Here is a 27,489-nt window from a genome sequence, read left to right on the forward strand (position 1 = left end):
GAATTAAGATACAAAAGTCTCCGGTATCAACATCCATAACACTATTTGATGATAACATTGAAATTGAATTGTAAGCTCGTTCGTAACACTAAATGATGAGTTGCTCCTACATATCTTTCATGATCCGTGCTCACTAAATTGTAAGTACAACTTTGCCAATAATTACGAAAACTCTTTCAAGGGAGCATATCTGCATATGAGTAAAGTTACTGATGACAAAATGACTTTTTTTTTTGTCCCAGTAGTCAATAGTACAAAATCCTTTATTCACCAGGAACATGTCCACATAGGCCATCTAGCCCTCAATACCGAAATGAAAATTTCCTGTCTGATCCGACATCTTTCAGATTTTGCCTGAGATTCAGAGGAACAAGCCTGCAGAAATTCTAATAAAAGATTCTACTGTTTTAAAGACTACAACAGCTTGACTCCAGCTTCTCTAACAGAGTCAATGACAGCCCTGACCTTCCCATGGTACTTCTGCTCCCTCTTCATGTGGATGGACACAGCGGGTATGCCCTTCTGCAGCAGGCGCTCGCCGAGCAGCTTCCCGATCTTGGCAGCGGCAGCTACGTCACGAGTGGACTCCATGTTCGGCCTCAGCAGCTTCTCCTGTGAGCTCGCAGAACAGGCAACCGTCGCCGTTGGGGTGTGAACCACCTGGGCAGATACATACTTGTTCGAGAAATGCATCCTCAGCAGGTAAGGCTTCAGAAAGCGCGTGATCCTAGCTGCCCTTTCCGGTGGAGGGATCACCATAGTTGCTGGGATCTCTCTCTGCAGCAAGATAACAAGCGAGAGAGGACGATTTCAGTTGGTGAAAATATAAATACAGGTATTCACATTAAGACAACACAAGTGAATAATGTTTTACTACTGATTTGTAAACAATTTGAATTGTAAGCTGAAATTCAAAACCAGGAGACAAACAAACAGTACATATGAAAAGGAACAGTGTTTAGTCCGGCCATGCTAATAGATGATAAACAGGTAATTATTCCAAAAAGGTTCTACTTCAGTCAGCACTGCAATTGCATATTTGAATGGCCATATAGCATCAGCAGCAGCAGCAGCAACTTATGCTTACTAAAGCTCACAAAAAAATGCATCAATTCCACCATGGCGTTATTATCCAAGATTATTACTACGAATTCAGGCCTGAACCAGCGCATCAAAAACAGATTGGGGCATGTCCACCAGACGCAGGTGAAAGCTCACCTCGAGACTCAGAGGCTAACCTAACGTGCGGGCATGGCCATGGCGGATCAGCCAAACTAATCCCCCACCCGAAAAGAACCTCCTTGGAAACAAACAGCTAATAGTAGTAGTTCTATGGTTAGGCAAAGATTTAGCTTTTCCAGATATAGAAGAGAAGCTAGGGACGGCAACACGTTCCCGCCCCTGCGAAATGCAACGGGGCAAAGTCTTCTCCCATCGCCCCCCATGGATTCTCCACCCCCGCTGTCAGGAACAACAAACTCAATAGGTACATTTCACATCTCAAATAATAACAATATTCAGTCAAGAGATATTATTGCCATCCAAAAGAAAAAAAAACAAAAACTGCTAGTACTTTCAGCCGGAGCATGACCATCAGTCCAGAATCAACAACACTAATAATCAACATGCAGTAAGTTCACATCTCACATCTAGATGAGTATGTTCACATCTCACATGCAAGCAAGCAGCGGATCAAATCTAGACAAGCATAACACACACGGTAGGAGTGACCAGCCGACGACAGAGAGGGACCACGGGGGCGAGGATGCAAGGAGCAAGGGCGTGAGGCGAGGCGAGACGATGCCTGACGACTGCCGCCCGCCGCCCTCTCCGCCCTGCTCGCCGCGTCGGCCTCCCTCGGCCGCTCGGCGGGTTAACGCGAGGAGAAAAAGGGGTATGGGAGGAGAGGCATGAGGAGGAGTATGTGCGTACGTGCGTGTGCTCACCGGCGGCAGGGGGTGGGGAGCAGGACGACGCCGGCGCCGCTTGCCCGCCGGGGTGGGTGGGGATCGGCGCTGCTCGGCGGCGGCGGCGGCGGCGGCGGCGCGAGGAACGGGAGGGGAGTCGGAGTCCGAAGGGATGCACGGGGGAGATCGAGATCGACTAATGCTGGGCTGTTTCAGGTCCAGCGATATGGGCTTTTTCTATGGCCGGCCTGGGCCTGGCTGAAAAGCAATGGTGAAGAAAGCCCTTCATCTTTTGATCTATCTATATGAGAGAAAATAAGTTTATATAAAGTCCTCAGCTACCTCTCCCGATTGAATCGCATCTCTCAACCACGAAACTGAGTATAACATATCTTCCCTTTTTTTGAAAAGGGGAGCAAATTGACTGGTTTCGAAAGCTGCTTATGATGATGTACCAAATTTAATACAGTTGACTTGTTGAGTCAACAGGTTAGACCCATGTATAAGTCACCTCTCTTTCCCTGTCTCTCCATCCCTCTCAGTGATATCCAGGATGGCCACCGGGGGAAGAGGAGTAGGCATGGGAGCATCAGCCACAGTTTCAATGGCCACCACCATAGCCTGATGCTACAACTCGCCCGGGTGTTCGCCATCACCGCGCGTCCTCTGCACCACATACAACTAGGGGTGTTAGTGGGCAAGGTTACCCACTTATTTGTATTATAGGTGGTTTCGTGGACCTGCCCGTTTTTACCCCTACATACAATACAAACACGCTGGACCTGGCGGCGCACCCCGGAGTTGGCGTTCGTCGCCGTGCCGTCCTACACCATCGAAGTGTCCGGGTGCGCACAAGGCTGAGCTCTGCCTCGGCTTGCCGAGGATTGTGCTGCACGTACGATATGGCTCAGCGATCGGCACAGATGCCACCACTATCCACTGTGAGTATCAGGCGTACATGTTCAACCCAACCAATTAAGTACGCTCCACGAAGTGAGCATAGCTCAACTGGTTAGGTTCCTTGTGGTAGAACCAGCCCACCCAGGGTCAAATCCTAGATTTGACACGGGTGCTCGCATTTACGGCTAATTATTCTTTCAGTGGTAGATGACGTATCCGTAGACAGCAAGGCGCCTGTGGTGACTTCGTCAATCTCAAAACATGCCGGCCGGCCCAGTCTTTCGGAGGTGCTCATAGAGGTAGGTGTGCGTGTGTGCGTTCATAGAGCGCCTGCGTTTGTACTCTGTTTCTCAAAAAAAAAAAAAAGTACGCTCCACTTCATCAACGAGTAAAATGGGCAACAAAAGTGTACTGGCTCTCTCAGCAGAAACCTAAACAAACTCCTCAGGCACAGTGGTCAACACGTTCGATGCTCGCTAGCAGCAGCAGCAGCAGCCGCCGTCTGGCCCTTTCTCCGTCGCCCATCGGTAAGAGCGATGGAGGGAAAAAAAAAGGAAAATAGAGAGGAAGGGGAGGGAAGTGGATAGAGGATGACACTTGGATCCTACAGATTTTTTGTTCGTTGAGAGGCTTACATGCGAGTCTTTGGCGTGTGGGTCCAGCGTGCTGATTCAACGAGTCAATTGCAATCAACTAACCACGTCAGTAGAAACCGCTTTAAAAATAACTGAAGGAGTTTAATTTGCACTGGTTTTTAAAAATAGGCGAGAAGTTATACCTAATTTTATGGTTGAGAGAGGCGATTCGATCGGGAGCAGTGGCTGAGGGAGGCAAAATTGACTTATTCCATCTATGAGAAGCCATGGAAAAAATGAACAAAATAACTAAAAATAATTTAATTTAGAGTACATTTCATAGCATATAACCAACCCCAGTTTTAAAGTTTTACAAAATCTCACCCTTATGTATGTTGAGTATGAATTTACTTAAAATTTTAAAACATAGAGCGTATATAGTTTCGCTCTGCCCTACTTTTAAAAAGTATTGTTTTAAATATGCTGAAATTAATTGAGATTTGAATAAAGATGCTTTTATGGATAATAAAGTTAGAGCAAGTATAGTTGTGAGCTATAGGCTTACTATAAGCTTATGTGGAGGAGAGAGGTAACAAAAAATCAAGGATGTTGGCTCTCATGCAAGAGCTAGCTTAACACAAACTCCTAGGTAAATACATTAAATGTATAGGTGAGAGATAGAGAGAGGAAAAGAAAATTGTAGGCAACCTTATAGCTAATCCATTATATATGTTGGTTTTATGATGGGCTAATAATAGAAAGTGAGCTCTACTATTATCCTTGCTCTTATATAGTAAAGTCTGATCGTAATCATTAGACTAACTTGTGGGGCCCTGTCCGCACCTTCAGTACCATCAGACTGTCCTTCAATTTTGTTTTAATCCCTGGCTAATATATTATCGGACGAAACTTTTCTCATTAGAATATGACCCTGGGGTCAATAAACCAAATCCATGAGGTCAAAGAAACATATCTACATCAGTGCCACGTTTGATGATACAGTTGAGGATGAAAAAAAGTTAAGTTACTGATGTTACGGAATGATAAGGGATTGCACATTAACATAACAAGCTTTCAGTTCAGGAAGTTTGGTATCAATTTAAGTTCAGAACCAACATTTAAAACAGCATCCCTTCAGTTAAAGTTCCCTAGTGAATTCTAATTCAGATAGCACTCAAGTAAGCCTTACACTTCTGTAAAAGCTGAACTGACCAAAAAATTACAGTTCGCAAAATGGCTTGACCAAAGCTATTCACATGTGGAAATAACCTATAATGGTCTAACTAGTTGCTGTATAAAACTTTGCGCAGTTCTGATGCGTAATCACCAAACTGAATGCCAGTAGGAGGATGCATGCTAAAGATGTAAGCAACTGGTGCTGATACTTGCATCCCTCTTGGGTAATTAGGGGTATCCGAGAACCATCCAAGAGTTGCTTCATCAAACATAAACGATTCACCCAGAAATAAGAAGCACTCTCTTGCCAATCTTTCGACCTACAGAAACAAGCAGAAAAAGGATTACATCTGGAAATTTACAGTTAATTCACACTTGAAACCTACAGCAGCAATTTGGACGCTTTCATTCTCAAACATTAAACAGGGATATATATACCAGCCAAAAAAAGCAGTCTAACTTGAAACATGTATTACACATATTAAGTGGAAAGTTGTTTTTAGCTGAATAGTGTGTGTGGAGGGAATTTGAATTTGTAATAAAACTTGAGAATTTACCTGTAACTGAACAAATTTTGCGTTATTCATGATCACCATGACCTGCAAATCTGACATTTTTTCTGACAAGGTCTTGATGGCAATATGCTGGAAAAACTTCTGCAAGACAACTTGCTCGCTAATTGATTCGTTGGAATCAATATCAGCAAACCAAAATACTCGACTCAATTTTGTCCATGGAACTGATAGTTTATGTTCACCTCCAATGAATAGATAAGAGGGATCAGCCAAATTCTGTAGAATCTTGAGGCCCTTAGTCACTGAATCAGACTCGAATGAATGAGGACCAGGTGTACAGGCAATAATCTTAGTGGGGTCATAATAGTTACAAAGTTTACAAGCGAACTGTAAACTTTTATCATTCATGACAAGAATATGCCCATCACCAGCAGCAGGCAGCAACCTTTTACAACATACTGAAGTAGCTCTGTTTTCCTGAGAGCAGATTCCAGATGTGATAGATGAAGAAACCAAAGAGCCAGAGTCATGTGAAAATGAACACGAGCTACCATTTCGACAACCCTGATCAAAATAAACAACATATCAGAAATAGAAAAAAGGATAAAAAAAAATACCACACAAGCGCTTTAGGGTTCGAAAGTTATAGCAACTCTTTTGTTTCTAAAAGTCGACATTTGTACCTGTAATGTGAGGAAGAACTTGCATATTGGTCTTGGAGCACGAGAGGAATGAGAAAAATGGCATGTATCACCTCGATTACAAGATCCATTAAGAAAGAACACACACATCTCATTTTCCAACGCTGGTTGAACATAACCATGAAGTAGTTCTCTATAAGTTACCCTGTCTGCCGCAGATTGTGTCTTCATCTGTGAAGAAAACAGGAACCATTATTGATGGTTGCATATATAATGTATTTCATATATATAAGAATAATCATACGCATAAAACTTATACCGCACCTCCTTGATAAGTGTCTTCAGTGTTTTAACAACAGTAGTGGTTCCAAAATCAGCTGCAGAAACATAAGGGGTTGCAGCACACCTCCGATGTGAATCCAAGTGAGAATTCTCAGCTTCTAATGGAAGTGAATTCACATTCTCTAGTTCCAGAACTTCATGGCGAAGACACATGTGGTGGAATTCGGAAGGCTGAAGGTACATTGGAGGATTTATTTTCACAAGAAAACTAGGTCTAAATCGGTGAAGTGTGCCCATAATATCATCATCTGTTCAAAAGGAAGGGTTAGCAACACATATATCATATTGGAAACACAATAGGACACATGCCTCATACTAGGTATGTTTCTCTACACAAAGCACATTTATACATAACTGCAAGGTGCACCCTTTCTACTATGTCTTGTACATTTTCAAAATCATATTGGAAAACCTTACATGGAAAGTAAGAAAAGGTAATCAGCATATATTTAAAAAAATGTGAACATATGTGCAACCAAAATATACAGCAGATGAAGAGTGAGATTACCTACTGCTACAAGAGTGCAATTCACTTCATAAAATTTTTATAATGAGGTACAGGTAAAGGACGTACAAATTTCAGAGATGTAGTTAAGTGCTGTTGGCACAAGGTTATGAAATGCACACCACTCATCTTCAGGTTTAGCAACAAAACCATTAGATGCCTTCGGTTCATGAGTGTTCACCACATTTATCAGACAATCCAGACGATACTTGTCCTGCAACATATGAAGACATCACTTTACTTATGTAATAAACATTTCCAAAAGCAGATAAACAAAAATAATTGCCCTGAGTCTTATATAATAATGTTTTCTGCAAAAGAGTCCCGCACCAATTAATAGATATTTACTGGAAAAGGAACTAATAGAGAACTGTTTTAACTGCTAAGAGAAGGAATATGATGTTAATACATGGCAATTGACATGCACCTGAAACATAAATGTTGAATCAATTATTAACTGCATAAGGCCTGTAAATATGCACAAGGAACATGATTATTACAGATATGATATACCTTAAACATACGCTGCCAGAATTGAAATGCACAAAGATTTCCAACAAGTGCAGCTTCCTTCTTGCCAGTTTGCAGGTCGATACCCTCCTCCTCAAAGTAATTGTTTCTATACATTTTGCACTGTAAAACAAAACGTAGAACATATAACTACTACAACATGATGATGCAAGCATTAGTCATGATGCAACAAAAACACATACCAATTGTTGGTGACCAAAAGGTTGGACGATAGGCAGGGGTTGGATGTCCAGCATGATGCTTATCAGAATTCCTTCACGGATGGAGCCAATATCACCAAATTTAAGGGCTAGAACAGAAGCGTCAAATGAGAGTGGCAAACTATTAAGCAAACATCCATAAAAGGTTGGCTCATGGCGCCCTCTAGGAGAGGTTGGCTTATCTAAAGCACGAATTTGAACAAGAGATTCCAATGCATCTTCGACAACATCCGAATCTGGCGGGTCAAGAACTTTTTGCAGCAGGACTGTCAGAAATAAATGCCTGATAGTGAGAATTTTAACTTAATATGAACAAAAAGGACCAATTATTAATAATTGCGATAAATAATGCTCCCTCCAACCCATAAGTTTCATTTAATAAAGATGTATATTATAAAAATTCAAATAGTCACTAATTTACACTGAAGTATTTTGAATTAGTCACATGGCCATTGTGATAGTAAATTTCTCAAAAATATTAAAAGATGCTTGCATGGTATTATATTTTTCTATACTTTCATAAATATAATGCAATTGAATCGTAACAAAACTGGCTTGATTTTTAAGTGAAGTGATCAAATTTGTGTATGAAAGGCCATTGAAAGTTAAAAAGGAACAATTAAGTACACCAAATATAAACAATACAATGTAAAGTTTTAATATGATGAGAAAGTAATATGGAATCCTGAAAATTAAATAAAAGGGAAAATGTAGAAATACAGAAAGAATAGTGATTACTAATTACTACAAATTAACCTTGACAGGTTATGCCAAAACACCATAAACTACTTGCACTCAGTTTTTTAGAATAAAATAGTGCAACAGTGGCTAAGATACTTATGTACAGTTCACCAGATTTGTGTTTGTAGAACAAATATACTATCATTTACATGTGTCCAGAGTCCAGACTAAATGCAAGATAACCAAGTTTAGATGCAAACCCTTAACTTCCTAGAACTGGCTGCATAGACACTAGAACTATTTTCACTGGAAAGCATCGAATGCATGATACAAACAATTATCATTGAAAGAAAAATAGTTAACCAACTGTACAATGCTTAATTATACTACAGGACATGATTTTATCATAACTTAGTATCCTGCATTTACAAAAAGATGCTGTTCTAAAATGCATGCAGGCAAACCTTCATCCTAAATCACTAATATATGCAAAACAAATATATATTAAATATGTACATGATATTAGTAGATTTTTCATGAAAAATACTTCATTTAGCTATAGTATCGATATTTTTTATAAACACTCAATTAGAAAAAAAAGTATTAAACTAATGATAAAAACATGTGCTAAGACTATCGATATCCTAGATGACAAGTAAAAAAGAGTGGGCAGAACCTTAGTAAATAAAAGAAGGAAAATCAATTGTAGCTTCTCAAGAATATAAATAATGCTAATGGTGCTCCATCACAAAACATTAAAAAACATGGAGCATAAATTTATGCAAATGTAACAAAGGCTGAACTTGTCAGAAAAAAGACACGAACGAAATATATGCATGAAAAGAATTACCATGAGGATCGTTCATAGCTCTGGACTCTGCACAACAAATCATGAGTACTTGCTCTCTTAAGGACAATCTTAAAATGGCAGGATACTCATGATCAGTTAAACTGTTATAAAATGGCCCAGTTACCAAGCGATAAATTTGACCATCACAGGTTCGCCCTGTCCTGCCTTTCCGCTGTTCAGCCTAGAAATAATTACAAAAAAATTGTAACGTACAATCTTTAGGGTCAAACTTTAGTTGCAAACGAAAAACATCAGTATATTTGTGAGATATACCTGAGATTTGGAAACCCATACAAGCTTAGCTGAGTCAGTTTTCCTGATTGGATCCCAATAAACTTGCAGTGATCTACAGGAGTCAATAACATAAGCAACTCCTGGAATAGTGACAGATGATTCTGCAATGTTTGTTGCCAGTATAACCTGCAACAAAGATACAAAAATACGCAAGAAGATTATAGTTCAATCGCATTTTGAGTGAGTTCAATCGCAACCAATTAGACAGAGGAAAATATTCAATCATGTAAATTTTGAACATTACAGGCCAAATCAATGTTACATTATTTTTAAGTGCAAATTATATGATTATCAGGGTTACTTGGTACTCCTGGTCTCTGGATCTGTTGCTGTGGGAGGATGCAGTGGACAGAGCCCCTGTAGCCGGGAACTGAATCCTGTGTTCTAAAGCTAGTGCTAGTGGAAAACAATGTTGGAAAGGAAAATAAATCAGAACTTGCTTTTTGCAGATGATGGCAAAGCGGCAAACCTCATTAATATATTCAGAACACAACTTTAAAGGTAATTAAAAACATGCAATGGGTTTTAAATAAATTTGCAATTTATGCTGAAGAGTATTGCAGGCTTGCAGCTATGTACCTGCAAGTAGAAAACAAGGATAGTGATAACAGGACAGCAATAATTCTATGTACTGTCTATATAATGTCTATCATTGTGTCTGTTCATAGGAGAAAATCTTAACAGTTCAGAAACATTTAACTAAAACACAAAGCTGAATTTCAATGCAGAAAATTGTACCTTACGACAGGACTTTGAGACCTTCATAGTTTGAAGAGCTTCATCAGTGTCAATGCTGCGATGGAGAATGTGTACTTTGAACATTGAACTAGCAGATAGCAGACGAATCCATTGCTGCTCCAAAGCATAGTATGTAGGAAGGAACACCAAAATACTCTTCCCAATGTCTGGCTCATTTTGGTGTATATGCAACAATAACCTATGAATAAGTTCATACACATCTGGTTTTAGACCAGCATCAGCGGCAGCGTTGGGTCCAGAGCAGTATTTTGTTGATAGTGATTCCGAGTCCATCTTGAGAATATCAACAATCTGAGTATACAGAGTACTAAGCATGTGAGCGATAAGCTATACAGTAGATTACATTAAAATAGAAAAACAACTAGCAGCGACAGGTAAAGGAACAAACTTCTAATGATGACGATAATAGTAAAACTCATGTTGTTGGTCAGGTGCACAAGTCAATTATGTCATTAAAACAGGGGGTTTCGGCCTTGCAATGCGAGAAGCTGTCATTTTGAGTCTACATCGCCTGATCTCCACTTCCTTTGTCCGTTTTACTATCCAGTTAGTGAACGTAAGTTCCCGTGCATTTTGTTTAAGAAAAGTAGAGTTGTTTAAAGGCCCTTATTTAGCAAGCTTAGCATAGCCCCTTTATGTCTGTACCTTCAAGAGAGAGCTCTAACACCACTCGGCATTTTTAGAGACATGCTCTTTTTTGAAGAAAGTACTTTTTTGAAAGAAAGGAATAAAATAAATATACTCGATTTCAGAAATATCAATAAGTTGGCCTAAACTAGGAACAGACAGTAGTACTGTTAAAAGTTCAAAATCATAATTTTAAGTTGTTGTATTTAAGAAATACAGCTTAAAAAGTAGATTATTATGATAGGTCAATGATAGAATAGTAAAATCCATGCTACAAAACCGAGCCTGTAGAAAATACAGGAATAAACTGCCGTATGTGTGGTAAATTGTTAATTACGTACCATGGAGGCAAAATAAGGTATAATATGCAACTTAAACTAGAAATTAATTTGTTTTCTTGTTGAATTTTAATGGTAATTGAGAACAATAAACATGGATAGCTGACTTTCTAAAGTCAGATGTAACATTTACCTGCTCAAGGTATAGGACTTTTCTCTGAAAAATGCTACTGCGTGGACTGCTAGGAATGGCAATCACCTCAACCCTTTCACCCCTTCCAAGATCTCTGAAGTATTCCTTATATCTTGTGATATCAGCAGTCGCAGACATCAAAATCAACCTATGTCAAGAGAGGAATGACACACGTCTTATCAATCAGCAGGAAGAAAGTAAGGCAGTCAGTTTTTAAGGTGGATTGGAATCATCACTACTAAAAGATGGTTTAATGGAAAGCATTAAAGCAGGTCACTGCAGCAATTACCTCAAGTCATTCTTTTTCATCATAAACTGCTTGACACAGACGAGGACAAGGTCAGATTCCACTGACCTTTCATGTATTTCATCGAGAATAATAACCTTATAGTTCAATGCAGCAATACCCTTGTCACGCATTTGCTCCAATACAACACCAGCTGTTTTGAAAACAATTCTTGACCTGATTCGTGCGTTGAACAGGTTTGAAAGTTAGAAGTCAATTGACAAGTGGGTAAGGACATATGATACAAGTATGCAACTGAGGTGGATAAGATACTAGAGAGAATGTGTAGCACTGTTTTATATGATATATCCAGATTTCAATCGCACTAGCAATGTGGATATAAATGGGCCTGCAAGTTATGTCGTCCTATGACATGGACTGGCCAGCCAGGATATAGCAAATTTGCTTGAATGCCTTCTCTATATACTAAAATTCTCACAAAAAAGAAGTTATATGCTACAAGAACTTAATCTTTCAATATGCTCAATATCCTTTGCTACAAAAGGTATCATTCATAACAATTTTAATTGAGATCAGCAGAATTTGTAGAAGAAATCCAACTGCCTAATATCAGCAAATACGGTGCCAATGAGGTCAATGTCTTGTCACTGTAGTTCAATTACAATTAGTGATATCATTTTCACTGTGCTTGTATAGATACAAATTACAATTAGTGGTAGTATTTTCACTGCGGTTGTATAGATACAAATTAAATGTGTCTCAGCTCGTTCATTGCTTGTGTCCTTATTAAGGTTATTATGAGAACTCACTAATCATGGATAACAGAGGAATTACCTTTTTGAATTGAGATTGGACACATTCGAGTGTCCTATGTGATACCCGACCTCTTCTCCTACCTGACAATTGCGAGATTCGGCAATCATTTGAGCAATGGCTACTACTGCAAACCTCCTTGGTTGCGTGCATAGAATGGGTTCCATGTTTTCTTCCAGGAGGAACTGTGGAACCATAGAGCTCTTTCCTGCAATGAAACAACATATCGATCAGTTAGTAGGTCCAAATTAGACAGAAATTTACATCCCAGATAATGATTAAAAAAAACATGGCAATGTTACCCATCATTGGTTCAACAAGCTGAACGTGCAACAGAAAAAAAAAACAGAGAATAAATGCAATGTGACCTAAATTTGTAGAAAAAAAGGCAAAAAAAGGGGGCTAGTTGTGGCACTGAGTTCGTAACAATGCAACACTCAGATCAGAAACCTCTGGTATGCAAATCTAGTTATAGTAAAGTTAGACTCCCTAAAAGCAGAATTTTTAGAAGATAAATCCACACTATTGTCAGAAGAAGAAACAGAAACAAAGGGAAAGGAAACATCTCTCGTAGATCATTCATTATCTTATCAAATTTGAAGAACATCACTTTTACCAAAACCCTTGTAACAAAGATGCACAAACACTATCCAAGGTTGAAAAATCGCTAAAACCTCCAGCACTCAAGCCTGAAACCCACTAAAAAAACCCCTCCCTTTTTCAGTATCCCGCATTTCCGCGGCACGGCAGAAATTCCAATCCAAAACTGAAAAACCCCCCCAATACCATGCCATCCTACCATAGGCCGGAAAACCCAACGAGGTAGGAGAAAAACATAGATGAACGAACCAAGCACCAACTTTCCGCAGATGAAACAAAAAAAAATCCGGCAAAAATGCGCACTCATAACCAAACGCGAAAACCTCCCCCCAAACCCCCACCGACCACGGGAACCAATCGCACATTCGCGCGCGCGAGAGAGAGAGAGAGAGCAGCGCGGTTACCGCATCCGGTGTCCCCCACGATGAGCGTGACGCGGTTCCCCTTCACCTTCTCCACGATCTTCCCCCGGAGCGCCTCCACGGCGAGCGGCGCCCGCGCCTCCCCCACCCCCACCCGCTTCTCCTCCGCCATCGCCATGCTCCGGTCGCCGCCCCCCAACAACGGCGAGACGCGAGGGCGACGCGGCAGATGCGGATGCGGGTGCCTTCTCCTGCAAGCTTTTGCCCTCCTCCTCCTCCTCGCCTCGCGCCCTCTTCCGCAACAGAAGAAGAGGGGGAGAGGAGAGTTGGTTTCCTTTTTTGAAGGGGAGATGGCTACTGCCGCGTAGACCCGGTGCATGGACCCGGGCCCACACAGGCACACGGATGCGGTGGGGTCCAGTGGGCGGTGCACCAACACCGGGTCCACGGCTCCACGCGCTCCCCACCGGGGGGGCTCCTTTCTCGCGTTCGCAGCTGGCGACAAAACCGTCTTTCGAATGGAGGGAGAGCCCCATCGTCAGTCAGTCAACCATGAGTGACTCGGTTGACGGTCTCGTGTGAGGCTGACAGGTGGGCCCAGATGTTCAAGTCGAGTTGACTGGAGGGCCCACCTGTGTACAGTGTATACGTAGGTAGGATTAGGTGGTGTTTGGATCCAGCTAATTAACTTTAGTCCATATATTTATACATTAATTTAGAGTATTAAATATAGACTATTTACAAAATTAATTACATAAATGAAAGCTAATTTGTGAGACAATTTTTTTAAGCCTAATTAATCTATAATTAGAGAATGTTTACTGTAGCATCATATAGGCTAATCATGAATTAATTAGGCTCAATAAATTCGTCTCGCGAATTAGTCTAAGATTATAGATGGGTTTTATTAATAGTCTATGTTTAATATTTATAATTAATGTCTAAACATTCGATGTGATAGAGACTTAAAAGTTTTAGTCCCATCTAAACAGGATCTTAAATTGGTTGATCCACGCTTCCACATGTGCACACGCATAATCCTCGTGTAATCTGTTACTCCTAATAAATAAAAGAATATACGGAGTATTCATCTCTTTCGTTAATGGTGGTTATTAGACCATCACCAACAGATTATCTATATTTTTTTCCTAAAAATTTATTTTTGGGTTTCCTAAACTGAAAATAGGAAGTGAAAAAACTCATCCCTCCCTCCAACAGATAGCCTAAATTCAATCCCCAAAACTTAAAAAAGTAGGCACTTCTGTTAAACCACCAAGAGAAAATTCCCTTTTTTTTTCACGCGCAGAAAGATCGGCTATCTCCCACGCACGAGAACGAAGGAGAGAGGCGGGATTGCGTGATTGGAAGCGACTTTCGCGCCCGCATATAAACGGAGCGAGGAACCGAGGGAAGGGAACTCCAAAACTCGGGTAGGAGGGTAGGGGATCTGTTGGAGCTAATTTTTGGACTAAAATTTCTCCAAATTAGTTTTGGGAATCATATAGGTAGACTGTTGGTGATGCTCTTAGTATCTCTTTTTTTCCTTCTCGACGCAATTTTTTCGAAGCTGTTTGATTCGTCAAGAAAATGGAGAGAAATTACCGGGAATATTGAGAGAAAAAGTGTCTCGTTGCTAAGCGTTGCATTTTTTAAAAAAAAATCTATACAAAAGTTACTTAAAATATATTAATCTATTTTTTTAAAAAAATAATTCTTACAATCTATTTTTTTAAAAGAAATAAAATAATTCTTATAATTAGTTATATGTAAATGATTTACCTCTCGTTTTACTATCCTGTCATTTCCGCTCCTCTCGTACACTCCCTTACTATTCGGGCTGGCCGTTCCGTTTATCAGGGCAGCAGTTGCGAGAGTGGTCGACAGCAAGCAAGGTGTGACCATCACACGACATAATTTGTGCGGATCGAATTAAAATGACGCGCTGCTGTGAAACCAATTATATGAAAAACGTCTGCGCAAACACACCACCATTTTATGGTAAAATGGTGCGACTGTCTGAGACTTAATCCCTCCATCCCAAAAAACGAATATAGAACATGTTAGACATTCTAGTACAACGAATCTGGATAGAGATAATATCTAGATTCATATTACTAGGTTGTGTAAGTTGGTTTGGATAGGATTCATATTACTAGGTTGTGTAAGTTGGTTTAGATAGGATTCATAGTACTAGATTGTGTAGGTTGGTTTGGATAGAGGTAATGTCTAGATTCACAGTAGTACTAGGTTGTGTAGAGTTGGTTTTTTGTGTAGGTTGGTTTTTTACGGTACTGAGGGAGTATCACTCAATAGTGAGAACATTGAAGCAGAGAGAATGCTCGTGGTCGGCATATGTGCCTAGGTAAAAGAGCACTCCAAGCAGCACAATATAGGTATACTATTGCTGAACAATCAAGAACATTACCTGGCTCTCTGCGATGAACAGGTCAAAGTAATAACCACAATAATATTCAATATAGCCGAGGGTCCAGACATCAAACAAATTGTTTCGAGACAAGCCAACCGCTGCCTCTTCACTGGTAACTACTGAACCCATGAAACATTTTCCGGTCATACCACAAAATGATAAAGCAAAGCAATGCTAACTCCACCAGTCCATTCTTCACCCTCCTAAAGCAATCTATGTGACACAAAGCCTTAAAAAAGCGGCATTCCCACAAGCGACCTTCCCTCTCACCCACGTCCGCGGCCCCCACCTGCCATAGAGTACAAACAGATTGGTTATCCCCTCAAAACAAAATACAAACTACTCTGGCGGTATAGTAGAGTCTAAATTCAAGCAAGAAGCATACCTTTGATGCCACCTTTACCTCCAATTCCTCCCCTTCCACGGCCACCACCGCCTTTGCTGCCACCATCATCCTGGCCACGCCCAATGCCTCTGCCTCCAGGCTTAGCACCTATATCACCTCTTCCTCTTCCGCGGCCTACACCTGGTGGCCTCCTATCTGCATTTAGAAGAGCATAGGCAATTCAGCGTTGAACTTAACTTCAAAAGATGTTCAAAAAGGTGAAATTCTCCAGTAATCAGAAAATCAGAATAACCATAATACACCAAATACAAGAAAAGAGGAACACGATGGTTTCATGAATCACATCAACAACACTATAGATGTAGGATACTGCCCTGTATCAATGTGCATTTACAGATTGATTTGATACTATTTACACTGTAAAGTGTAAACATGCAAGTATTCATCGCTAATTTTTAAAGTATAAGTTACGTTATGTTTGTTGAAAATTAAGAACCAGCCCAAGAAAAGAACTGCAGTCGCATTACTACTTGCACGCATAAACGCATTTGCACTGCCAGATACATTCAACTGATAACACTGCCGCATATAATGTACTTCTTACTAATAAAAATTATGGGTTATGACAAAAGACATCTCTTGGGAACTGAATAAGGTCAATTTTTTCTCCAATAATGAACTGGAATAAGGCTCAAGCAAAGGCAACTAATTGCACAAAATTATGATTTAAATATTTCATCAGTTCATAGAAAATATTAAAACATCTAAATAATTACGAGGACAAATGTGATTTATAACAGCTGGAACCATTGGGTGCATACCTGATCTGCTCTTTGAAGTCTCTTCCTGGACCTTGTCAATCACCTGTCATAGAAATAAATTCATGCATTTAGGATTGGAAAGCACAGGTAACAATGACAACGCTGGTGTATCATCATCATCATCATGAAGATAAAACAAGAGTACAGAACACATGCTGGAATGACATGGAAAGACAAAAATAATCAATCGAAATCAATCAATCACAACCTTTCCCCATTTGATTCCACCAACTTTCTTATTACCCGTGCCCAACGCTAAAACTTATGGGATGGAGGTAGTATCAAGAACATCCAATTAGCTATTTGACCTCTAAAAATAAAAATAAAGAGTAATACAACAAAATGAACACAAGAGATATCTAACAAGAGATGAACTGATGGCCCTGTTCTATTTCAGGAATTAGTTGGTGAATGAACCATACGATCCTAACTCTGAACTTAACTATTTGGTTGGGAATGTTAATGGGTTGGTCCACTCCATCATCTCATCCCTCAAAAGTATCAAGTTTTGTAGAAAAATAAGGAAACCAACTAAATTGTGGGATGGTCCCACAATGGACCAACTCAGCGTAGGATTGTTTGATTACTCAAACCAAACACAACCCATAACAGCACGAGGAAAATGCAATCCAAATCTCAGTGGTACAATAGTCCTATTTATGTCTGTTTCTTAATCTTAATCTCAGTGGTAAAATATGCAGCTTAAGATTAAGAATAAGGATAAAAAGGCTGTCTAACTCCAGAAGATCGGGTAAAAAGTATTCTACCTCTACCATATCAATTTTCGATTGTACTTCCAGAATAGGGATTGAAAGACTGGTTAAATTCAGAATTGATAACAAGTGTGGGCATATCCTGGCTCAATACATTCCCATTTGTGCTTTGCTTATAGATTTCCAAGTTAAAAGTACTAATAACATTTATATCCATATGATGTAAATTCAGCTACATCTATATGATGTGGCCTAGAAGACATATATAATCAGGCCTACTATCCAGGTCACGGTTATGTGATATTTACTTCTCCATTATCTGAAGTTCTGAACTATTCTCAATGTTCTTTGGCTGTGGGAAATTAGCTTTGCATACAGCAGAGTTGGAACATAAGTTTTGTCACAATTCATAGCAGGAGAATTGTTTGGTGTCATATATCAGTGATTTGAAATCAAGAAAATTTATCAGCCCCTCGTGGATAGTTGACAGATATAATGCAGAATGATTTGCACGTAATCATATTAAAATGCTCTGCTTAGCTTAAGAGAGGTCCTCATTTGCTCAAATCACTTAAAAACACCATAAGGCAGATATCTTAAATGGCATAAAATAACTTACATAAATCTAACGTGAGAGATTACTCAGACAAAACAAGAGACATAGTGATTTAAAATATCACAAAAAAATTGCACACGACATAGTGATTTTGCTAGCAATTATAGTGATGAATGCTAACAGGAAAAAAAAAAGGCTGATTACGCAGATGGAGAACATACATGTCTAAACATACAACCAGCAAACCACAAGCACATAGTAAACAAGGTTCAACATGTTAAAAATCCATACCTCATCAGGAACCCGGAGATACTTGATGGTGTTCCCACGGATGTAACATTCTGGCATCCTCCAAAACTTATCACCATCCTGCAATCACAACCATAAACAATGAGGAAACAGCATTCATCACAAACTAAACGATCAAATTAATTGGAACCAAATGACCCAAAAGAAAACACATAATTCAAACTATAAGTCCCTACTATCTGTCTATCTCCACGTCAAATTCCAAAAAATATGAAGTCTACTTTAACAAATGGCAACTCCCTATTTTCCCCAAATCCAAACAATGCCACTAATCTTTTGTCTCCACTAAAATCTACAAGCGAAGTGGGTCGGGATGCGAGATTTCACCTTTGAGGTGCAAATAACCTCCCGAAGGTGGATGTTCATCCACGTGTCGCAGTTCACCAAGTGCCCGTTGTACGTCTCGCCGTTCTTGAGCTCCACGAGCTACAAAAACGAAATCACAGTAAAGTTTCAAACCCTAGCCGATTAGAAACCAAACCAAAAAAACAAACACGAAGCGGCGGATCTTCTTACCATGGGATGCCCCTGGGCGGTCTTGAGGAGCGAGAGCGGAAGCTGCAACCACAGCACAAACACAAACACGGAATCAGACACGGCCGCATCAATTTGGGGATCGAGAGGGTACAGATTGAGAAAGATAGAGAGAGAGAGAGAGGGAGACGAACCATCTTGCCCTAGATCCGTAAACCGGGATGCCGGCGGGGAAGGATGAGCAGATCGTCGCCGGCGCGGGGAGGAAGGAGGCGCGGCGGCGGCGGAGGCGGCGAGAGGAGCGGGGGTCAAAACCCTAGTCGCCGCCGCGGGCTTGTTGGGTGGGGAGGCGAGGCGAGAGGGGGAAGAGCTCGCGAGCAACGAAGAAAAACAAGAGAGGGTCCCGGACCGAAAGAGTTGTGTACACGTGTCCTAAATAAAAGTTCAAGTTGTTATAAACCGCCTATATACGAGTAGCAAATCTAGCTATTTTATAATTATAATATAATTTTACTGTAACTATATAATATAACTTTCAAATCTAACTACTGTATAATTGTAATACAATTTTACTGTAATTATAATATAACTTGTATATAAGTATTTAAATAATATATGTAACTTTATATCTAATTTATATAGAGATTGCAATATAGTTACAGTGCAGTTACAATGTACTCTATATAGAGATTACAATATAGTTACAGTGTAACAACATTGTAGTTACACTACAACTTACTATAGATATATTTGAAAAAAAATTTCCCAAAATACTTGCGATGGTTTTTTAGCAATTCCGATATGGGTAAACGACTATTTTATCCTTTTCGAAATTAGGCATATATGGTGTATTGCCTGTAGGAGAAAAACTAAAGTCCCTCATAATCATTTTTTAAGGGAATTGTAAAAAAAATACTAGTACTGAATTTCCAAAATTTTATTTGTACAGAGAAAATAATTGTTATCAAGTAATTCGACTAGTCACGATTTTAGTGCTAGATTAGTTGTAAAGTCGGTCAAGCTAATCGACTAGAGAGCCACGACTCGTCCAAACAGCAAGTCGTGGTTCATCGTAAAAAGTCAGTCACGAATCATTAATTCGCCATGCTAATTGGCTTATTGTGTTTAATACTTTGGTTTTATTTCTTGTTGATTTATTGTCGTGCTACTATATATCATAATTTATACTTTATAAAATGTTTATTATAGTATAATATTAGTAAAGACTATATATCGCATCCCTGTTTTTGCATGAGAAAGTTGTCAGCTAGTGATGGACTAGTCGACAAATTGGACCAGGGATACCTCGACTTGATTTTACGAGTTGGAAGCCATGGAGATTAAGGTTAAAGAGAAAAAATTTTGATGTCCAATATCAAGGCCTAGTTTGAATCTTCAATTTGGTTTAGCTTTTCGGAGGCACTCCAAACAGGTAAGCCAATATCATATATTTAATTAAGTATTAATTACTGTAAATTTTAAACTTAAACTTATTTGATTTAAAATAACTTCTATATAATAAGTTTTTGCAAAAGAAAACATTTAACAATTTTTAAAAAAACGTGTTAAAAAAACGAGAAAGTTGCATTTTAGAGTTGAAGAAACGAATGCAGCCTAAATAAGATATGGTTAGGGGTGAGAAGGTGGTTAGGGAAGAGATGGAAAGAAATTTTAATGGAAAACAATTAAAATAAGTAGTACTTTATACTTATAGTGCTAGGGGTGTTTATATTTTAGTACAAACTACAAATGTTGGTGGTTCTTATATTTCGAAACAAAGAAATAGTTCAAAATATATCATTTCGGTTTATCAAAATTATAAAAGTTGATTCTCTTGATCATAAATATTTGACGTTTGTTATAAGATTTTGTTGATCATCACATAAAGACAGGAGTCAAATTTTTGTGCTTCGTCTCCTTCTCCCCCTTCAACATCAGCAAATAAATGTCTAGGTGATATCACACTACTTTATACTACATGTCATGGGTTGTTGACACTGCATTCTGACCACCAAAGCCCATTCAAAAATCCCCTTTGATTCAGAATGGTCCTTTGGGTTCAGGTGTGAGCCAACTCAAAAGGTAGCACAATCTTGATGCCGCATACGTGTGAACCAATTCAAACAGAGGCACAACACAATCTTAGCATTGTACTCGTTGGGACAATCAAGAAATTGGACTAGCCGAAATTCATATAGCTGGCCATTGATTGTGCAAATAGTGAAAAATGCTGCATGGCGGTTGTAACTTTTACTGTGTGATCCACTCACTAAACTATCAGAAGTGAGAACAGATGGAAAGAAAGTAATGACGCCAAGTTAAGTAGTAAACTGCAAACCGTGTAACATTTGATATGACTTAATTACAAAATCAAAACAACAGTACTCCAGTTAGGACTCTTTTTTTTTAAAAAAAAAACATATTCATATTTTTCAAGGGACCATTTTGTACAGTGTGTGGTCCTAGCTTCAAAGACTTTACCTATCCTCTCTTAAAAAGGGGAACTAATCATGTCCCCTTTCCTTGGTGCAAAAAGTTCCTAGGTACATTGACTACACACAAAGATGAAAAATGACAGCCCAACCACAGTTTGGTGGCATTACCAAATGACTATTTTACTAATTGAACATAACATGTGTTGTTATAGGTAGCTAAAGACCATTTCCATTAACCCACCTTGAATTGATCCTCTCAAACATGGGTCATTTTCACCAAATATGCAATCTTTTATTTTTGGGCCCAAAAATGTTCTTTTTTTTTTCCAAAGTAATACTGATTAAAGACTGTCCACCATATAGTGCCTGATCTGACCCAAATAAAATGAAATAAAATAAAATCAACTCGGAAATGACAGCTCAACTCGATAGACGCCGATGTTTCTTTTCTTACAAGCTGGAGTAGCTTGTATGCATGAATTTGGCCTAGATCATAGCTAGTACTAAATTCTTTTCCACAACCTAATTAATCAAACAAAAAAAATTTCCCTTAAAATTAATGATCATCTGCCTCCGCCCACAGAAACTATATTCAAGCTAAAAATCTATCAAACATATCTGCTTAACTTAATTGGAATATTCAAACAAAAATCATTAATCATGCAGATAAGCAGATAAAGCAGATAAATAAAAAAACTGAAGCAAAATTGCAAACGCCAGTTAATTTGCATGCATATAGATACAGAAAAACATAATCTTGATCACTTTAATTTCACCCAAGCAGCATAGCAAACAACACCATCCATCCATTAGGACCATTACACATCTAATCAATCAAGCATATGAGAGAGGCATGCAAGGATGCCAAGGACAACACCGAGATCTTGACAGCTATAGCATATAAGCTCAGCTATGATCAAGGACACAGTACTGTGCGTGTGTTTCTTGCTGCAAATTACATGGCATTGGATTTAATTTCATTAATTAGCTAGCTCGGTCGATGGATCGATCGATCATCCCCTGCACTGGGTGATAGCGGAGCAGCCGCGGGAGTAAGGGTTGGCCTCGGCGCCGGGCTGGCAGTTGTAGTAGGACGCGCCGCGCTGCGAGCACGGCACGCTGTCCCGCCGCAGCGCGTCGTACCCGATGTACCCCGACCCGCCCTGCAGCACCCGCCGCTTGCCGCCGCCCATCGCCGCCGCCGCCAGCTCATCCTCCCCCTCACCGTCGACGCCGAAGTACTCCATGCACTCCCCCACCGTGCCACGGCACGTCCTCCCTCCCCGCCTCATCACCACCGCCGCGCGCCCCACCACGCCGCCCTCCACCAGCATCGCCGCCGCCGACGCCGACGCCGCGGCGAGGAGGAACGCGAGCAACACTACTGCCACCGCCGAGGAGAGCCTCGCCGCCGCCGCCGCCGCCATGTCGATGATCTCGTCGAGGAAGAAGAAAGGTGGAGATTGGTGTGAGAGATGAGGAGGAGGTGGGGGTTTATATCAATGGCGGGAGAGGGAGGAGGACGAGGCAGTAGGTGGCGCGCGAGGCGATGGCGCGTCGGCGTCGGTGAGGTGACGTGGCGTAACAGCGACCGTTGGTTGGTCTGGATCGAGATCAAGATCAAGATCAAGGTCTCTCTCTCTCTCTTGCCGTCGATGATCTTTTGCGGTCGTAAGCGAATACTAATGATTGAGCGAGGTAGCAGCAGTATTATTCTTCACTCATTGGGAGTGTGACATCAGATGATGGGGGTTTCTCTGTGCCAACTAAATATTTTCGTCTCCTAACTAACTCCTATTGTGTTAAGGAAATTTATTTTGTAGAAGAAATCAAAGGCTAAATTTAATATATAGGGCTGGTTATAAGGTGATTTCCATGCAATGCATATGGCACCTTGTGTGCATATGCCGGCAAGAAATAATTTTAAAATAAAAATAGCAATCCACCAAATAAATGTAGTTAATGTCATTTCTCTATTTTATCAGTAAGCCACGCTACTTTGCTTATAAACCCTTGATGAATAATTTATATATGGCCTCTCTCTTCTTTCTCTCCCGTTTCATCACAAAGAAATATCACCTCAATTATTTCTTACCTTCCGAGTTCAGATGGATGGTTAATGCTTTGTTCGGATTATATATCTCACTTCTCTCCAAACTGCATCTTCTCATTTGTTATGGTATTTTTGAACTATTGATCAATGGTGCATACACAAATCAAGAAGTCGTTTAGCTACAAAGCAATCCATCTAGCTTGTAACTAATTTCTACCATTGTCACATAATCCTACAGAAATGCCAAAGGTTTCATCTCGTGTAACATGATAGGCACATGCTCTTCAATATTGCACTACAGTTTTCCCTTTTTTTTTCCTTCAAGGACAAAACTAGCTCCGGTACTGTTGATAACTTGGTCATAAGGCTTTACTCCAGCAATATAATGTTCACTATACCTAATTAATTGGGCGTGATGGTACATTATCGACCGGTACTGTCAGACCTACTAATTAAACGACCTCCAATCCTACGGTTTACTTGAATTCTACGATAGTACATTAGTACTCCACTATAAGATAAGTGATGGAATTGATATGACCTTAATTTGGTTACTATTTTCTCCGTTTTCATATTAAAAGACTTTTTAGCATTGTCAATATTCAACATCTCTATAAATATAGACAATGCTAGAAAGCCTTATAATATAAAATGGAGGGAGTATCAATTATCAAAATAATTAATGATCTCACATAGGAAGTAATATAATTAATTTTGCTCAGTTTAGTTTACATAATTAGCTTGACAACAGTATATCAAATTAAAGTATGCATGTGGTACACGTACGCACCCACTGTTCTGTGGCACTTTGCTTGTCTTGCACATATCTGCTGTTTGCCAACACACACTTAAAAACTCTAGATACGATGCAGCCTTGGCTACCCACACGCTTAATTACCAGTTATTAACTTATTATATATTGATCCAACCGTGTTGCTGATGATGCATGTGTCGTGGGCTTTGTGTGTGATCTCCTTCTTTCTAATGCATAAGCTTGCTCTGTATTTCACCGGTTGCTTGCATCCTGGATTTGTGGTCGCCTTTTTACAAGAAACGACGTGCAGATTATTGCATACAACAATTACCATCACTTTAAAAAATCATCCTCGATAGTCCATCTTTATCGATTCACGCCGAATTCATGTCTAAACTAGTTAGTAGTTAGTGAATAAATAGTGAATCCTCCGGCCAATTCTCCTTATCTAAATCCCACGGGCCCAATAATCCCCCTTCCCTAACATTCTCTGTCTTTATCTCTCACTCATCCTTTCTACTGTCTCGCACTCTGGACCTCCATTTTAATAAATAATTTGTAGCTAAATATAGTTTAATAACCAATTATATTAAATTCGACTGAACGTTCACTCGTAGGTAAATTGTACCGGAACAAGTGATATGTCAGTTCGTACTATTCCATTCAATATTTGTTGGCATTTGACCGGAATGAACAGTACCGCCGCTAGTTACGTAACGTTTTTAAGGGGTCGAATGGTACGTACCAGCCATTCCAGCTGATACCAGAACATAATTGATAACCTTGGTCATGTTCTCTCATCCCAAAATAAAATTATTTCTACCATGCATTTAATGCATGTTCCAGAATAAAACTATTTCTACACCTATCTTTCAATCTCTATTTAATTTTTTTCACCTACTTAATCTTTTTTTACCAATCACAAACTTCTCTTGATTATTCTCACACATTATCTTAATATCCATATTTAATTTTAGAAATGGTTATATTTTAGAACAGATCGAATATGATCCAAGCTTAGCCGCTAAACCCTAGGGCTTGGCTGGCACAGGTACTTAACGTCCTACTGAACTTTTAATGGCACGCACCACGCAGTTATCGGCACAACATTAGCTAGCTTATCTTCATCGATAGGTTTTGCTTAGTAACTGTCACGCAATGCACAGCAAAGCGTGAGCTACGAATTGATGGGTCAATTGACACTACTACTCCTACTAACACGGCTCAACAAGTCAAGATTATCGTACACAAGGCATTGTAGTAGTCTTAAGGGGAAAAAAAATGGAAGCAGAGAATAAGAAAAGAGCAGCTAAAGAGAGCTACCAATAATTAATCAATCAAGTATAGTGAATGTTGCATGGAAGCAGAGCAGGACGCCGGCCGGCCGCTGGCAATTAAAAACCAACATCATATATTCATTTATGTAACACACGTACATATATACTTGGTGCGTGAATTTAATCATTTTCAATGTGGAACTACAGCGCTGGCCTAAACTACATATTTTTTCGAACGTGTAAAAGAATTACACGTTAACATATTAGTAGAAGGAACTGGCTTGAACTATATTAGTTGTTCTGCAAAAAAAAATAACTGTTTCAAAGGAGAAAGGAAGTGTGAAACAGTTGCGAATGCTAGAAAGATTTTTGAGTCTGGACAAACTTTAATAGAAGTAGTATTTACTATAAAAATTTTATCATCAATTTACTTATCAATATTAAAATTTAATGGAGTTTTTGCAGAGGAGCCTAGGCGGCTCTGGGCTAGCCGGTCGGTGACTCCGCCACTGGTGTGAAATAATTAACTACTCAATCAGATAAAAAGCATTTGACATTTTACGGTAATAATTGTCAAACTTTTAAACTTTGACGTTGATTTTAGATGAGAATAGATTTATAATGTACTCCCTCTGTCCTAAACCATTTGACATTTCGTATCCAATTTTGATCATCCGTCTTATTGTTATTAGATTATAAAACATAAATAGTATTTTATACGTAGCTTATGTTTTTTAGTTTTTTCAAAAAAATCAAATAAAACGGACGATTAAAGTTGAATGCATAAACTTATGGTTGGGCTTATTTTAGGACCGGGGGGGGGGGGTATATAATAAGTTACCATGCATACTTTAAAATTTGAACCGAGCACTCGAGAATATGCCGATGGTCAGAAGTCTAGAATTTTGATCAAATCTTGTTATACACATCAAATATTTACAACCGAAGAAATACTCAAAGAAAATTTATATATGCGTGCTATAGGCGATGGATTGAAACGAGAAAATTGTAGTGCTTACACCAACAGATTTAGAGGTGAGTATATACTTTGTTTGGAAAAAGAAAAGAATTACAATGTACTGTACGAAATGGTTGGTACGGCCATCTATCCGACGCGTCAAATTTATTTTATTCGTCTTCACAAAGAAAAATTAAAAGAAAAACTGTAGTATACCCCACCGTACGTGCTGCGCTGGTAGAAGCCAAAGGGACGCTTTGAACACATCCCTGTCTTCACTTTGGCCGACAAGCCGACCCCACCGTAGTAGCTACAAACTTGTCCTCTAGCGATCGAAATCGAGGTTAATTTGGGGCGTGTTATTCCTGAAAAATGTTAAAAGTTTAAAAAAGTTGGGAGTTTAGAAAAAAAAGTTGGAAGTTAATGTGTGTAGGAAAGTTTTTGATGTGATATGATGTGATGGAAAGTTGGAAATAGGGGGAACTAAACATGGCCTTGTAGTAGTATGATTTTTACCTGAAATATTTACCGTGTTTCAAAGTGCATTTGCTAGAGATAGATGATTGTTGATTTCGGATGGTTTCAATTTTGAGGAGCCCATTAAATCTTGCCAACTTTGCAAAAGATAAAAGAATATGACCACATTTTGTTTAATCTTATACTATACAGTTGAAGTCATGGTTCGAGATCTTGTATTTTATCTATCTGCGTACCTACCTGCAAATAGCTCTACGTTCACTTTAAATGCTGATAATTTTTTATTAATTTGACATGTATATAACTTTATCGTTAGATCACGATGAATCCAGGTTACAGTGGTGTAGTTTGATTGATAAATTCTTCACAAAATACAGTAATATATATGAAATCAAAAGTAAGAGCTGTATATGAAATTTTACATTATTTTCAGTATCATAAAAATTCATAATTTCAATTTTATCTAGCATGAGCAAAATTCCTCTAGTTCACGAGGAAAAAAGAGAGAGGGGCACATGCACACCAATTCTAGCATTCGAATCCAAATATGTGAAACAACTTATTCCTTTCACCGTCTGGCTATGGGCATGGTTTTCTACCGCCTCTATACCATACAGTAATATATAAGATATATGGACTGTCTAACAGTTGCTTGAAAAATTTTAAAATTCAATTAATTTTTGGACGACTAGAATTACAACGAGATTCGTGCGCTCTTTTTCTCTGTCCTCCACCCGGCCAGTACTAGGACGACGCCTGACCATGCTATCTACGCAACCGCACAGTCCCTAGCCTCGCCGGCTAGCCAAAAGGCATCAATGGCACCGGCAAGGCCCTCATCTCCAGGGCCTCCCTCGCCTCCACTGCTAACGCCGCCTAATGGTGGCCTCCA

The 27,489-nt window shown here is 39.4% G+C and overlaps 4 protein-coding genes across 5 annotated transcripts; all 4 read right to left on the bottom strand.

Annotated features, from left to right (window-relative positions):
- Window positions 1-213: 213 nt before the first annotated feature.
- On the bottom strand, window positions 214-2,095 carry LOC127766345 (uncharacterized). Of its 2 annotated transcripts, none has more exons than XM_052291421.1 (2): window positions 1,947-2,095; window positions 214-777 (listed from the first exon to the last, which is right to left on the bottom strand). In XM_052291421.1, the coding sequence occupies exon 2, from the start codon at window positions 757-759 to the stop codon at window positions 415-417; it is 345 nt and encodes a 114-aa protein (XP_052147381.1). In that variant the 5' UTR covers window positions 760-777; window positions 1,947-2,095; the 3' UTR covers window positions 214-414. The 2 variants fall into 2 exon arrangements, with proteins under 2 accessions (XP_052147381.1, XP_052147375.1); XM_052291415.1 differs by having other exon boundaries at window positions 1,933-2,095.
- Window positions 2,096-4,460: 2,365 nt separating this feature from the next.
- Window positions 4,461-13,285, bottom strand: LOC127760599 (zinc finger CCCH domain-containing protein 4). The gene is made up of 14 exons (XM_052284881.1): window positions 13,039-13,285; window positions 12,056-12,242; window positions 11,264-11,437; window positions 10,975-11,122; window positions 9,856-10,167; window positions 9,097-9,243; window positions 8,824-9,004; window positions 7,275-7,558; window positions 7,075-7,194; window positions 6,631-6,775; window positions 6,039-6,304; window positions 5,757-5,945; window positions 5,116-5,637; window positions 4,461-4,878 (listed from the first exon to the last, which is right to left on the bottom strand). Exons 1-14 carry the CDS (start codon window positions 13,172-13,174, stop codon window positions 4,666-4,668), a joined length of 3,024 nt encoding a protein of 1,007 aa, XP_052140841.1. The 5' UTR covers window positions 13,175-13,285; the 3' UTR covers window positions 4,461-4,665.
- A 2,158-nt stretch (window positions 13,286-15,443) lies between these two features.
- LOC127764269 (probable U6 snRNA-associated Sm-like protein LSm4) lies at window positions 15,444-19,059 on the bottom strand. Its single transcript, XM_052289469.1, has 7 exons — window positions 18,838-19,059; window positions 18,686-18,727; window positions 18,497-18,595; window positions 18,152-18,229; window positions 16,592-16,634; window positions 15,810-15,965; window positions 15,444-15,713 (listed from the first exon to the last, which is right to left on the bottom strand). Exons 1-7 carry the CDS (start codon window positions 18,838-18,840, stop codon window positions 15,691-15,693), a joined length of 444 nt encoding a protein of 147 aa, XP_052145429.1. The 5' UTR covers window positions 18,841-19,059; the 3' UTR covers window positions 15,444-15,690.
- Window positions 19,060-21,818: 2,759 nt separating this feature from the next.
- Window positions 21,819-22,559, bottom strand: LOC127769170 (rapid alkalinization factor-like). Its single transcript, XM_052294793.1, has one exon. It carries the CDS (start codon window positions 22,503-22,505, stop codon window positions 22,092-22,094), a length of 414 nt encoding a protein of 137 aa, XP_052150753.1. The 5' UTR covers window positions 22,506-22,559; the 3' UTR covers window positions 21,819-22,091.
- Window positions 22,560-27,489: the final 4,930 nt, after the last annotated feature.

This window comes from Oryza glaberrima, chromosome 1, assembly GCF_000147395.1.
Source record: "Oryza glaberrima chromosome 1, OglaRS2, whole genome shotgun sequence".
NCBI lineage: Eukaryota > Viridiplantae > Streptophyta > Magnoliopsida > Poales > Poaceae > Oryza > Oryza glaberrima.